This window comes from Carlito syrichta, unplaced genomic scaffold (assembly GCF_000164805.1).
Source record: "Carlito syrichta isolate Samal-C Ts95f unplaced genomic scaffold, Tarsius_syrichta-2.0.1 Scaffold301773, whole genome shotgun sequence".
NCBI lineage: Eukaryota > Metazoa > Chordata > Mammalia > Primates > Tarsiidae > Carlito > Carlito syrichta.
This window is the reverse complement of record NW_007245869.1, coordinates 314037-327407: the sequence shown is the minus strand read 5'-3', so window position 1 is coordinate 327407 and position 13371 is coordinate 314037. Positions and strand designations below refer to the sequence as shown.

The following is a 13371-nucleotide window of genomic DNA, read 5'->3' as shown; positions in this document are numbered from 1 at the left end:
TATGAGTTTGATTAGAGGATAAAATCAACTGCCATGCTGGTATATATCAACTGATATTTGGTGATCATGTGCTCTTAATTCAGCCCTCCCATAATAACCAGTGGTTTAATAAAATATGACAAATCTATCTGAATCATTCTTCATTAGCAAACTTTCAGGAAGGTGAGGAATACCTGCATTTCATTTTAAAATCTGTAAATCAAAGATAAACTTTGGTAGGAAATTTAAAGATGAATACAAAGTATTTGTCAATAGACTTTTAAAATGAAATATTTATCAATCATAGAAATCATTTACTTCAAAACGATTTCTCCCCTTGCTAGTTTCTCCATACACTCCAGAAATCCAACAGAGTTGGTTTGTCTTAAAATTGCAGTATACAAATAACTTTCTGAGTTGTGTGTCTTTATTTATCTTATACTCTAGCTCTATAAATATGTTTAAGCTATAAATGTTAAAGTTTATATCCAAGAAACAAATTTCCATGCTCTTCCTTATTTTTATCAGCACCCAGGAAGGAAGCAATGTGAGCTGTGTGCAATGTACGACATTGCAGTAATGCAGAGTTTGATTTGGTAAGCCAAAGTTACTGCATTTGTGGTTTATTTCATGGTAACCATGACTGGTTTTCTCAAGAAAGAAATATATCTCCTCCACCTACGAAATCATCTTTCATTAATGAGGTTATTTCAAATTACCCTAAAATGTTCATAACATCAACCCAATAGTTGACAAATCAGTCCTGCTGAAAATAGGGTAACCCTCTCATAGTTATAAAATCCATAATCTCCAGTTGTAAAGGCTTAATATCGATCAGTAGTTCATACCATCTGCTATGTACTTCATGCTGGATGCCATGAAAAATTTATCAGCATCAGATACATGAACGTTTCTTTAAAAATTCTTAAGATAATATTTCTTCTTATGTACATGATGAAAAAACACTGTTCTTTTGGAAGTGAATTGTAATTTGAAACTAGAGATTCAAATAATGTCTACATTGGACTGTATCACTCTAGTGGTAATTTATATGTGTGTGTGCACACATACACATTTATACATATGTAGTATTTTTTTTAATGAAAGAAGAGCAAAAATTTTTGCACATGTACCACTAGACTGAATTTGAGAGAAATAATTCAACACATTTTTTCACTTAGGTATCAAGTTCATCAACTTATTCTTACTTGGTTGATACTTTTTTGGTGTTAAACTCTGTGGTGGTTGTTACATTGACAATTTTTCTAAAACAAGCTTACATTTGATATACTACATCACATCAAATCAACAGCCAGCAGTATGACTTTTTGTGTGTCAGAGGCATAGGAACAAGGCACTGAGCATTGTATAAAGTGATGCATCAATAGAAAAGGTTGTAAACTCATTAAAAGATTTGAGATTGTTTTAAAGCAAAAGTATAACATTTCATAAACAACTTTTACCTAACTTATACAAATAGTGTTCAAAAAGGTTTTATGATGCGAAACAGGCATTCAAGAAGAAAAGTGGTTTTTAAAAAATAATTTAACAATATTCTAAATTAAGGGAAATAAATTAATCAATATACATTGTCTTGCATTCTTTAACTGCGAAGAAAACGCATGTACTTCTCTACAATATCTTTACTTGAAGGCCTGAGACAATTTAACATCTTAGTAATGTTGTTTTCCAGACAAGACCATCCAGTCTTGAAACTACTGTTACCAAAATGCTATCTTAAAGAACAAAGTTGTTAGTTTTTTGGTTGTTGTTGTTGTTGAAACCCAAAAGATGTCTCTTGAAAAAACATGAATTCTGCATTTACCAGGAAGGATCATCTGGGATTCTGATGGAAATTTAACATTTTTCAGGACAATTTTCAGGAAGAAACCCCTGCTATGCTACATGAGTTCTTTAACATGTGTGTTCTCTTATGTCACCTGATTTTTGGCTACTTATTGCATATTTTAAGATGACAGGATATATGTGGCATCAGTTAGCTTCTTTGTTCTTTTTCTTTTTGTCCCAATATTTTTCTTGATGGGAAAGAGATATCAAATAACCCAAGAGAAGACCATGAAAGTGGTTAGATGCAGGGGAAAGTGATGGCACACCCGAGTCCCTTGTTTTGTTTCTCAACTGCAACACTCCATGATTTCCCAGTATTCAGATTCTACATGTACTCTCAACACTCACTAACAGTGCTTCAGAAAACAATATCTGGAAAGGACTCAGCCAAAGAATCAGGGAAGTGATACTTTTCCAACATTACAAAGTTGGCCTTTATAGAATTGTATTTAAAATTTTGAGATAAAAAAATAAGAAAAAGAAAGAGTAAAATTGACACATGGCTTCTGGCCTCTGGTCCTAAACCCAGAAAAAAAGTGAAATGAGGCAGACCACTAACTGCTTGATCATCATGCTGATTAGATTGTTGATTTCACCAGTTGTGCTTTGTTTTCCTCAATCATGACATGCTTGGCATATGTGTTAGAATTTATTCCCAAATTCTCTTTTAATTTGTTGAGCTCAAAGTCATGGAGAATCTTGACAGTCATTAACTTTTCTCGCTTGATTCTCTCCACAACATCTTTGGGAACGTCGGGTATCATCCAGGTCAACAAAAATATAAGTAGAAACACAGTGTGCTAGAGAAAACACAAAGGAAGATGAGACAGGGTTAGAAGGGTTAAATGTTCAGCAGGACATTTCACACATTGTGTTTTCACACATTACAAATCATTCCACTCATTCAATAAACTGTGCTCTCGACAAATATGGTTCCTAATCTAGAACAAGACCAACATTTAAAAAAGACATACTTTAAGTACACGTATTTTAAGTAAAAATACTTAAATATGTCACAAGGGAAGTTTCAGCTGAACATGATAACTGAATATACTCTTTACCTCTTCTTCCTCCTGAAAAATCTGATAAAACGTTTGTAAAGGATTCAGCTCAGAAGAGTGAAGACAGCACTAAAACATTCAACTGGTTGATAGTGAAAACCAAAAGGAGAAGAGCCAACTTTGTTTTACCTCCTCAGAAAAGTTCGGGAAAGAAAGTACTAAATACTTTTTAAGGCATTGGTGTGGGTGCAGTTGAAAACAAAAGGAATAGTCAAAAATTGGTATAAAGAGCAGTTGGATTTTCAGAGCCTCTCTCCCACTGGTATCCAGGTATTATCTCCTTGGGTACCCTACCCTAGAGGCAGCTGAAGAGTTTATTATCTGCAGAAAGTATACCAGAAAGCTGTGAACTCAGGGGCACCAGATATAACTGAAGACAGAGGTGTAAAACCATCCTGAAAACAAAAATGCTAAGGCCGGGCACAGTGGCTCAAGCCTATAATCCCAGCACTTTGGGAGGCCAAGGTGAGAGGACTGCCTGAGCCCATGGGTTCGAGACCAGCCCGGGCAACTTGGCGAGACCTCATCTCTACAATAAATTTAAAAAATAGCCGGGTATGGTGGCACATGCCTGTAGTTCCAGCAACTTGAAAGGTTGTGATGGAAGGATCACCTGAGCCCAGTAGGTCGAAGCTATGGTGGCCGTGAGTATGCCACTGCATTCCAGCCTTGGCAAGACTGGTGGGACTCCAAGTCAAAAAAACAAACAAAAAGCAGGCAAATAAAAACAAAAGTGCTAAATAAGTGAAATTCAGCGTACTGAATGGTAAGATTATGATTCCTTTAAAATAACTAGTGAATGAAAGTTCAACTATAGATATCAAAATTTTGTAAATCTCCAATGAAAAGGTTGACTCACACTACCTTATCACCCTACACTGAAACTAATTGTGTGATAACACTTCTGTATGCACTAAAAGCTTATAATCAATCAGCTTTTCACTGCCTCACTCCTAAATATGGGCAAAAATCTTCAAATATTTAGGAAAGTCTCTAGCATAAAAGAAAATGAATGAAATACACAACCAGGAATTCTGAAGAAATACAGACAGGAAAACAACAACACAACAAAAAGTAAATTTAAAAATAGATAGATACTAACGTTCTTCACAGACGAGAACATAAATGATAATCAGAATTTCACACCAGAGGTGTAATGTCTGAATAATAGCAGTCCCAGAGAGATAAAATAAATAAAGAAAAAAATTATCAAAGAAACCATACAAGCAAATTTTCTCAACTTGAAGGGTAAGTACAATTTCCGATATGAGGGGTTCAGTGAGTGTTCAGAGCAATGAATACTGTCCAATAGCAACAAACTGTTTAGTAGTGTTTCATAAAATGGGAAATAGTGAGAGAATCATAAAAGCATATTGATTTTTAAAAATAGATCATAAACGAGGACTGTGGATTCAGAATGGTACTGCATTTTACAACACCAAAAGTGAAACCAAAATGGAGCAATGTCTTCAAAACTTCAGGAGTGTCTAATTAAAGTTGGTTAAAATTTTTGAAAAAAAGCAATTTTCAATCATTAAGTTTATTCCAAGTAATCACATACAAGAAAAGAAAATAAATGTCCAATATTTAATTTCACAAAAACGAACTGCCCATCATTTTCACTGAAATAATTACTGGAAGATGTGCTTCACCAAAATAAGTTGGCAAACGAAAATGGAAGGAACATAGACTGCAGAAAATATCCTCAACAGAAGAAAAGGTGAAGAGAAGTTCAAGGATGACACTAGCCTGGAGTCTGGGATGATTTCATCATCATCATCATCATCATCATAATAATAATAATAATTCAAACAAAAAATACCCTATGTAATTTACTGGACTGAAAAGTGATCTAAACTTCTGATGGAAAATGTGGAAATGAAAAAGTGATAAAGTCATAAAGAAATGAGAGACACAGAGAAAGAAAAGAAAAACAAAATCATAATAAGGGAAATATACTCAGAGTACTTTCTGTATTTAACAGATGTAATGTATATTTATAATTATAATATTTATGAAGTCATAAATTATAAATCTTGACTATTGTATTATCTGTAATCTCTTATTCAAAACTCTGATGGATAGAAATATTTCAGAGTTGAGAGTTGTTAAATGTTAAAATTATATAAATTAGTGTGTAAACCATTTGTCAGCAGTATCTGAGGCAGCACTCTGTAATAAACAATTATTTCTGCAGCTGTCACTCTAAAAAGAATAAATAAAGGCTATAACAGTCCCAAGTCATGGCAGATCAGGTACTGCTACTAAATAAGTTACTAAAACGTTTTCTGTTTCCTGAGGTTTGGAATTCCAGAATAAGAAATCATGGATCTGAACAAACAAAAAATTATGCTTTAACTAAATTGAAAGCTAGGGGAAAACTCAATTTTCTCTGTGTTTGTGCACATGTTCACAAATACTTGCGTGTGTGTGTGGTGTGTGCAAGATCTGCTCTAGTACAAGTCGAAAATTAATCTCAAAACCTAAAAAAGGTCCAGGCACAGTGGCTCACACCTGTATACCCAGCATTATGGGAGTTGATCGGGGGAGAATTGCTTGAGCCCAGGAGTTCAAGACCAGCCTAGGAAACATGCAAGAACTCATCTCTAGATAGATAGATAGATAGATAGATAGATAGATAGATAAATAAATAAATAAATAAATAAATTTTGCCATTTTATGATACTAACATGACATTGATACCCAAGCCAGGCAAAGATCCAACAAAGAAGGAGAACTATAGGCCAATATTCTTGATGAACATAGATGCTAAAATTCTTACAAGATCCTAGCAAACCGGATTCAACAACACATCTCAAAAACCATCCACCATGACCAAATAGGCTTCATCTCCAGGATGCAAGGCTGGTTCAACATTTGTAAGGCCATAAACTTAATTAAATACATCAACAGACGTAAAAACAAAAACCACATGATTAAATCATTAGATGCAGAAAGAGCTTTTGTTAAATCTAGCACCCCTTCTTGATTAAAACCCTAGAACATCTAGGCATAGCTGTAACATAGCTCAAAATAGTAACAGTCATCTACGAGAAACCCACAGCCAGCATACTGCCAAATAGAAATTGGAACCATTTGCCCTGAAAAGTGGAACAAGACAAGGATGCCCACTCTCACCCCTCCTGTTCAACACAGTTTTGGAAGTCGTAGCTAGAGCAAACAGAGAACAGAAGGCGAGGCCGGGCTCGGTGGCTCTGCCTATAATCCCACGCTTTGGGAGGCCAAGGTGAGTGAATTGCCTGAGTCCGTGGGTTCGAGACCCACCTGGGCAACTTGGCAAGACCTCATCTCTACAATAAAAAAAAAAATAAAAAAATAAAAATTAGCCGAGCGTGGTAGTGCGCGCCTGTAGTTCCAGCTACTCGGAAGGCTGAGGTGGAAGGATCACTGGAACCCAGCAGGTTGAGGCTTTGGTGGCCGGGAGTGGCCACTGGCCACTGCACTCAAGTCTGGGAGACAGAGTGAGACTCCAACTCAAAACAGCAACAACAAAAAAACAAAAAAAAACAGAAGGCGATCTGGGGTATCCAAATAGGAAAAGAGGAAGTCAAGCTATCTCTTTTTGTAGATGAACTGATTCTATACCTTGAAAACCCAAGAGAATCTGTTAAAAACCTCCTTGCACTGATAAAGGACTTTGGCAAAGTCTCAGGGAATAAAGTAAACGTGCAAAAGATAATCACATTTCTATACACCAATAATAAACAAACAGAAACCCAAATAAAAAGCACAATTCCATTCACAATAGCCACAAAAAATTGAAATACCTTGGAATCTTCCTAACTAGAGATGTTAAAGACCTTTACAATGAAAACTACAAAACACTGCTCAAAGAAATCAAAGATGACACAAACAAGTGGAAAAATATTCCATGCTCATGGATTGGAAGAATCAACATTGTTAAGATGTTCATTCTACCTAAGGCAATATACAGATTTAATGCAATATCCATCAAATTACAGCAACATTCTTCTCAGATCTAGAAACAACAATACAGGAATCCACATGGAAAGATAAACGACCATGAGTAGCCAAAACAATCATCAGCAAAAACAAACAAACAAACAAAAAAGCAGGAGATAACACATTTCCAGACTTTAAGCTTTATTATAAAGCTACAATAATCAAAACAGCCTGGTACTGGTACAAGAACAGGCATACAGACCAACGGAATAGAATTGAGATTCCAGAAGCAAAACTTCAGTTTCTCAACCAACTTATCTTTGACAAAGCCTCCACCACCAATCACTGGGGAGAGAACTTATTCAGTAAATTGTGCTGGGAAAACAGGCTGACCACATGCGGAAGATAGAAACAGGACCCCTATCTATCCCCAAACACAAAAATTAACTCTAAATAGATCACAGACCTAAACGTAAAACCTCAAACTGTAAGAACCTTAGAAAATGCAGGAGACACTCATGGAAATTGGAACTGGCAACGAATTCCTTATCAAAAACCTAAGTGCCCATGCTGTAAAAGATAAGATAGACAAGTCGGACCTCATCAAACTGACAAGCTTCTGCAAAGCTAATGAAACCATCAAGAGAACAGGGAGACAGCCCACAGACTGGGAAAAAATGTTAAAATGGCTGCTCATTGGATATATTGACTCCATGTTATGTCCTTTCCCTCTGTAGGGTGAAACAATATCATTTTGCAGATGAATTTTCATTTTGTAGTTTCATGTATGTTTGTTTGTATGTATGCATTTATTTATTTATTAGAGTTGGGGTCTCACTTTTGCCACCTAGGCTGGAGTGCAGGGGCACAATGACAGCTTACTGCGGCCTCAAACTTTTGGGTTCAGGCAATTGTTCCACCTCAGCCTCTGGAGTAGCTGTGACTACAGGCCCTCACCACAATGTCCTACTACCTATTTATTTATTTTTAACTTTTAACTTTTTTTATTTTAAAATTGTGGGGTACAATTCAGGGTTAGGTATACAAATATTCATTGTGCAGGTATCTTTGTTGATGAGGTGTGCCCCCGCTTCCCCAGACAGATTTCCACTACTGCCAATCTCACCCCCCCACACACAGTTTCCCATTGCTGTCATCCTTACCTTATAGTATTACAACAGTTATTCAAGGTCCACTTATGAGTGAGAACATGTGATACTCGGTTCTTTGTTTCTGTGAAAGATCACTCAGTATCATAGACTCTACGTTCATCCAGGTTGCTGTGAAGTTTTTGATTTTGTTCTTCTAGCAGTTAACTTTAATGTACACTCTAATCACTAGCCAAGGGCAGAACCAGTTTCTCAGAGGTAGCTATTGATAATTGTTTTAGGACCCCTTCCCCAGTTTGTTTTATAAACAAGTTAACCTAATCAGCTCTTCCTGATCTTCATGACACAGACCCCATCAACACAGCAGCAATTCTGTGACTAGCCCACCCATCTGCCTGCCATCCATCACCTGCAGCTCTATTCACAATAGCAAAAACAGGGAACCAACCCTGTTGCCCATCGAAGCTCGACTGGATAAAAAATATGTGGTGCATATACACAACGGAATATTATGCAGCCATAAAGAAGGACAAATATATGGACTTTGCAGCAACTTGGATGGATTTGGAGTCGATCGTACTCAGTGATTTATCACAGAAACAAAGAACTGCATTCCATATGTTCTCACTCATAAAGTGACCTTGAACAATTATAATGCTATAAGAAAGGGATTGGCAGTAGTGGAAAACTGTCAGGGGAGGGAGGGTAGGACTGGCAGTTGAGGAAAATTGCTAGGGGAGGGAGGGGCTACTTCATCAACATGGGCACCTGCATGATTGGTGTTTATATACCTAACCCTTAATTGTACCCCACATCTTTATAATAAATAAATAAATTTTATTTAAAAAGAATTTTAAAAAAGCACTTGTGCTTACCTGCTCTTCATGATGATATGAAGAAGATCACCGCCCAATAACTCCATCAAAGGGAAGGTGTAAAGGCATTCAAATTCAAGCAGCCATTTGCCATTGCTTTGCTAAACTCTGGTGTGTCCCCATGGCTCTTTGAGCTATGGTCACCATGTTTCTTAGCTTTGGTCCCCTCCCCTACACTGAGAAGGTGAATCTCCTCTCTCTCTCTCTCTCTCTCTCTCTCTCTCTCTTTCTCTAATTTACTTTCCAAATAAACTATATTTTCCAATCTAATTTTTGTGCAATCCTTTGCATCTTTTGCATGGCATCGGATCACAGACCAGACACCCTCTCCCTGTCCCCACCCCCGTAGGTCTGACCTAACATTCTGGAGGCCCACTGGAATTTTTTTTTTTTTTTTTAAGTTGGAGTCTCACTGTCGCCCAGACTGGAGTGCAGTGGCCGCTCCTGGCCACCGCAGCCTCAACCTGCTGGGCTCCGGCGATCCTTCCACCTCAGCCTTCCAAGTAGCTGGAACTACAGGCGCATGCTACCACGCCCGGCTAATTTTTTTTTTATTTGTTGTAGAGATGGGATCTCACCTGCCCAGGCGGGTCTCGAACCCGCGGGCTCAGGCAGTCCACTCACGTCAGCCTCCCAAAGGTGCGGGATTACAGGCTGAGCCACCGAGCCCGGCTCCCACTGGAATTTTTAACTGAACACACAGGTAATTACTAGAAAAATGAGTTTAAAAAATTAAAATCTTTGCCTTATAGAGAGGCATATTATATAAAACTGGTTTTGTTTTTTTTTTTAAAAAAAGCCATTTAGAACTATTTTTTTTAAAAAAATGAAAATGATATAAGAAACTGTTTGGAATTTCATGTGCTTGGGTTAGAAATCTCCATTATGGACTTTACCACAGGGAAAAAAATGCCTTACTTTTAACTTTTATTTACTTACCCCTTATTGGTCTTCCTGATTTATGATTTGGGGCACCCAATTTGAAACTTAGTCAAATACTGCCTTTGTATTGGATATGTTTTCTTTCATTACTCATCCTTATAATTCCACCAGATATCTCACAAGAGAAGAAGTATAACATAGTAGGCAAAGCATAGGCTTGGGAGTGAGACATATCTGGCATTGAAATAGAACTTTAGTATTAGCTGGTTAGCCTTAAGCCAATCACCTACTTTTGTTAAGTCTCGGCTTCCTTTTACAAAGGTGAGTAGTAACGTCTAATTTACAAGATTATAATGACTTAAAATTGCCTCTAGAACTAGTACTTAATAGATATTCTGTAAAATCAGGGTTATCTCCCCTTCGCCTGACCATGAGGGAATAGCCATGCATTTATCTCCTTTTCTGTCATCAGGGCATCTTCAACAACAGTAAATAAACAATAGATAACCCACTGTGCTGAGAACATCCCCAAGATGCTTTTTTTTAATGTCAACAATACTTCCTTCAAAACAATTTATTGAAATAATGCTAGCTTTCGGATAAGAAGATACCTTTAGAAATATCTGCCTAAAGCAAGAGAGTAGTTGAAATGAAAGTGAAAAAGAGCTTACTTCCATAACTACGATGAAGGTCACCTTGGCAGCAAGGACATGCCAGAATTGCATACTATGAAAATATTTATCCTCCTGATCAGGAGGATATCTGTAATCTCTGTACCTGAAAAATGAAAGTAAACACACACACACACACACACACACACACACACACACACACACACACACACAAATTAGCTATAGCTTTAACTAGACAGATACAGTACAACTTATTTTTCTTAAGAGACCCTTCTAGTCAACTACAAATATCAGGTCGTAGAAAGACAAATGACATTCTGAAACATTTGTTTTTCTTGTTCACATAAAGTCATGGCTGTATTATGCTGCTTATGTGTAATATAGATCTATCAGGAAACACACAAGTACAATTTCTCTTCTGCTTTTAAAAAAACAACTTCTCAAAAGAGTTGTCTAAATTTGCTGTCTTTCCTTCCTCTTTTCCTACTCCTTAATACACTGGGTTCTGTCCCTCTCTCCACCAAAACCAATTGTCTCCTGTCCTTAAATTGAAGGAATATTTTAATCCTCATCTTATTTTTGACCTTTTAAGAATACAGCTTGGTATTGTTGACCATTTCTGTTTTCTTGAAACTATTTTCTCTTGGTTGCTCTGACTTTGTATTCCTTTGTTTTCCTTACTACCTTTTTGGAGTTTTCTTTTCTTTTCTTTTCTTTTTTTTTGTGAGTTGGAGTCTCACTCCGTCGCCCAGACTGGAGTGCAGTGACCGCTCCCGGCCACCGCAGCCTCGACCTGCTGGGCTCCGGCAATCCTTCTGCCTCAGCCTTCCAAGTAGATGGAACTACAGGCACGTGCAACCATGCCCAACTAATTTTTTGATTTATTGTAGAGATGAGGTCTCACAATGTTGCCCAAGCGGGTCTCGAACCCGTGGGCTCAGGCAATCCACTCACCTCAGCCTCCCAAGGCACAGGATTACAGGCTGAGCCACCAAGCCCGGCTGGAGTTTTCTAAATGCTTACATTTGTGAGCTTATTCTATTCTACAAGAGCACCGTAAAGACATTCTTCAAAGATTTAGTCCAGACAAGAAGTGATGACATTAAGAAATCTGACACCAGTGATCAAGCTCTTAAACACTAGGCTGTGATTTATCAGTATTAAAATATAAGATATAACAATGTTTTCGTCTGTCTGTCTTCAAACATTTTGCTCTTTCTTTGCTGGATCCCCAAATGAAACAGATGAAACGGGGTGTGTGTGTGTGTGTGTGTGTGTGTGTGTGTGTGTGTGTGTGTGTGTATCTTTAAATTCTATCCTTAAAAGATTCTCATAGCACTGGATATGCTGAGTATGGAAACATCTCTGTATGGAATCACATACCTGATTTCACATTCAGTACACAGAAGAAACACTTTTAGTGAGATGGCTCATGAACTGATTATATTATTATATTGTTACTTCTGTCTCACTAGCTCTTTTTAGGGGACACATAGTAAAATCCAAGTAAGTTAAATGCACATATAACATGATCATGCTGTGTGATCTCTAGATATCACAATTTTTGGATCAAGGGGCATTTGTTGGTGAGCAATCCTTTTGAAAAATTTAGCAAATAAGAAACAACTCAAAACTGATGTTATTTTTACCTATGATATTCTGTTACTTTCTGACAGTCTACCTCTACAAACCAGGATCAGACAATATGTAAATCCCAGAGTTGATGCATTTTATTTATCCAGGAATTTTTTTTGCCCCAAATCAATCCTTTACATGGAAAAGCACAAAGGGGATGGATAACTTAATAAATATGTGTGAAGGGCAAAATTGGATCTTAAACAAAAACAAACCTGCAAGTGGTGAAGCTTCGTTTTTCTGAAGGTGCAGTTTGGTTTGGAAAATCAGCTATCAGGAATATGGACAGGCTGTTATTCACATATCCTCTCATAGGGTGCGTGGTATTTGTTGAATAGGCATAGTAGTAAACTAAACGCGGAATGATGTCTGATGTAAATGCAACAATAAAAGCCTGAAGAACAAAGAGAGAACATGAGCTTCCAGTCGAGTTTTAAAAATGTCTGATTTGTATACCTCTCAGTCCCATAAGCCATATGGATGGAAAATAATTAAAATACTATTATAAATTGTGTTCATATGAGAGTCTTTGGCCTACAATACAAAACAGCTCAAAAATGGTGTGTGACTAGTATTCCAAGATTTCATAGAGACAAAGCAGCTGAGTAGAAAAATGGACCTCAAAACCTTGTTCTTTCCACCAGGTCTTGCTATTTCTTACTTTTCCTGTTGCTTCATAACACAGCTGTACTATCCTTTACCAAGTTCACTTGCCTGGATCAACTCCATGAGACAGGAGGACTCTGTGTGTGTGTGTGTGTGTGTGTGTGTGTGTGTGTGTGTGTGTGTGTGTGTGTGTGTAGAAGGGTGATAGGGAGAGAATGGACAGACAGAAGACCATGTGCTTGTAAATTTCTCACAGTTCACTGCAGTTATTTTGAGTATTTGGTTCCATGGGATGGGATAATATAACTAGTATGTTTCTACTAGGTTGAACAAGTCACTTACAAGTCATCTGGCTCTAGCATATACATTTTTAGTGGTACATTTTTAAAACGCATTTAATATTACTTTATAGTTAATGGTCCATTTAAGTTTTTTGTCACTTCTTGAATACATTTGGCAAATTTCATTTTTTAAAGTGGTCCTTTCAAATAAATATTAAAATTTACTGGAATAAATAGGTACATAGCAGTATTTCTTTTTTTTTTTTCAGTTCCGCTTTGCCTTTTCAACAAACTGACTCTTGATTTACTTGACAATTATATTGCTTTTTGTTTGTTTTCTAATTTCTGATTATTATTTTTATTACTTTCTATTGATTTATTTTACATTTTTTTCTTAATGTCTTAAGTTACATGTTCAACCATTTTTTCTGTCTTATTTTATTAATAATTGAAAATATTTATGGCTATGGAATTTTCTGTAACAGAGGTTTTAGCTCTTTCCTATAGATTTTCATTAAAATTAAGCTCTCTCTATAATT

General features: G+C 36.8%; 1 protein-coding gene across 1 annotated transcript in view; it reads right to left on the bottom strand.

The window, feature by feature from the left end:
• Nucleotides 1-2405: 2405 nt before the first annotated feature.
• The window catches only part of ANO5 (anoctamin 5), a 43632-nt gene continuing 32666 nt past the window's right edge, over nucleotides 2406-13371 (bottom strand). Inside the window, exons 13-15 of the mRNA XM_008055202.1 lie at nucleotides 12161-12339; nucleotides 10350-10455; nucleotides 2406-2627 (exon numbers count right to left, since the gene is read on the bottom strand). Of these exons, the coding sequence (XP_008053393.1) occupies nucleotides 2406-2627; nucleotides 10350-10455; nucleotides 12161-12339 (507 nt within the window). The remainder of the gene's footprint in view (nucleotides 2628-10349; nucleotides 10456-12160; nucleotides 12340-13371) is intronic.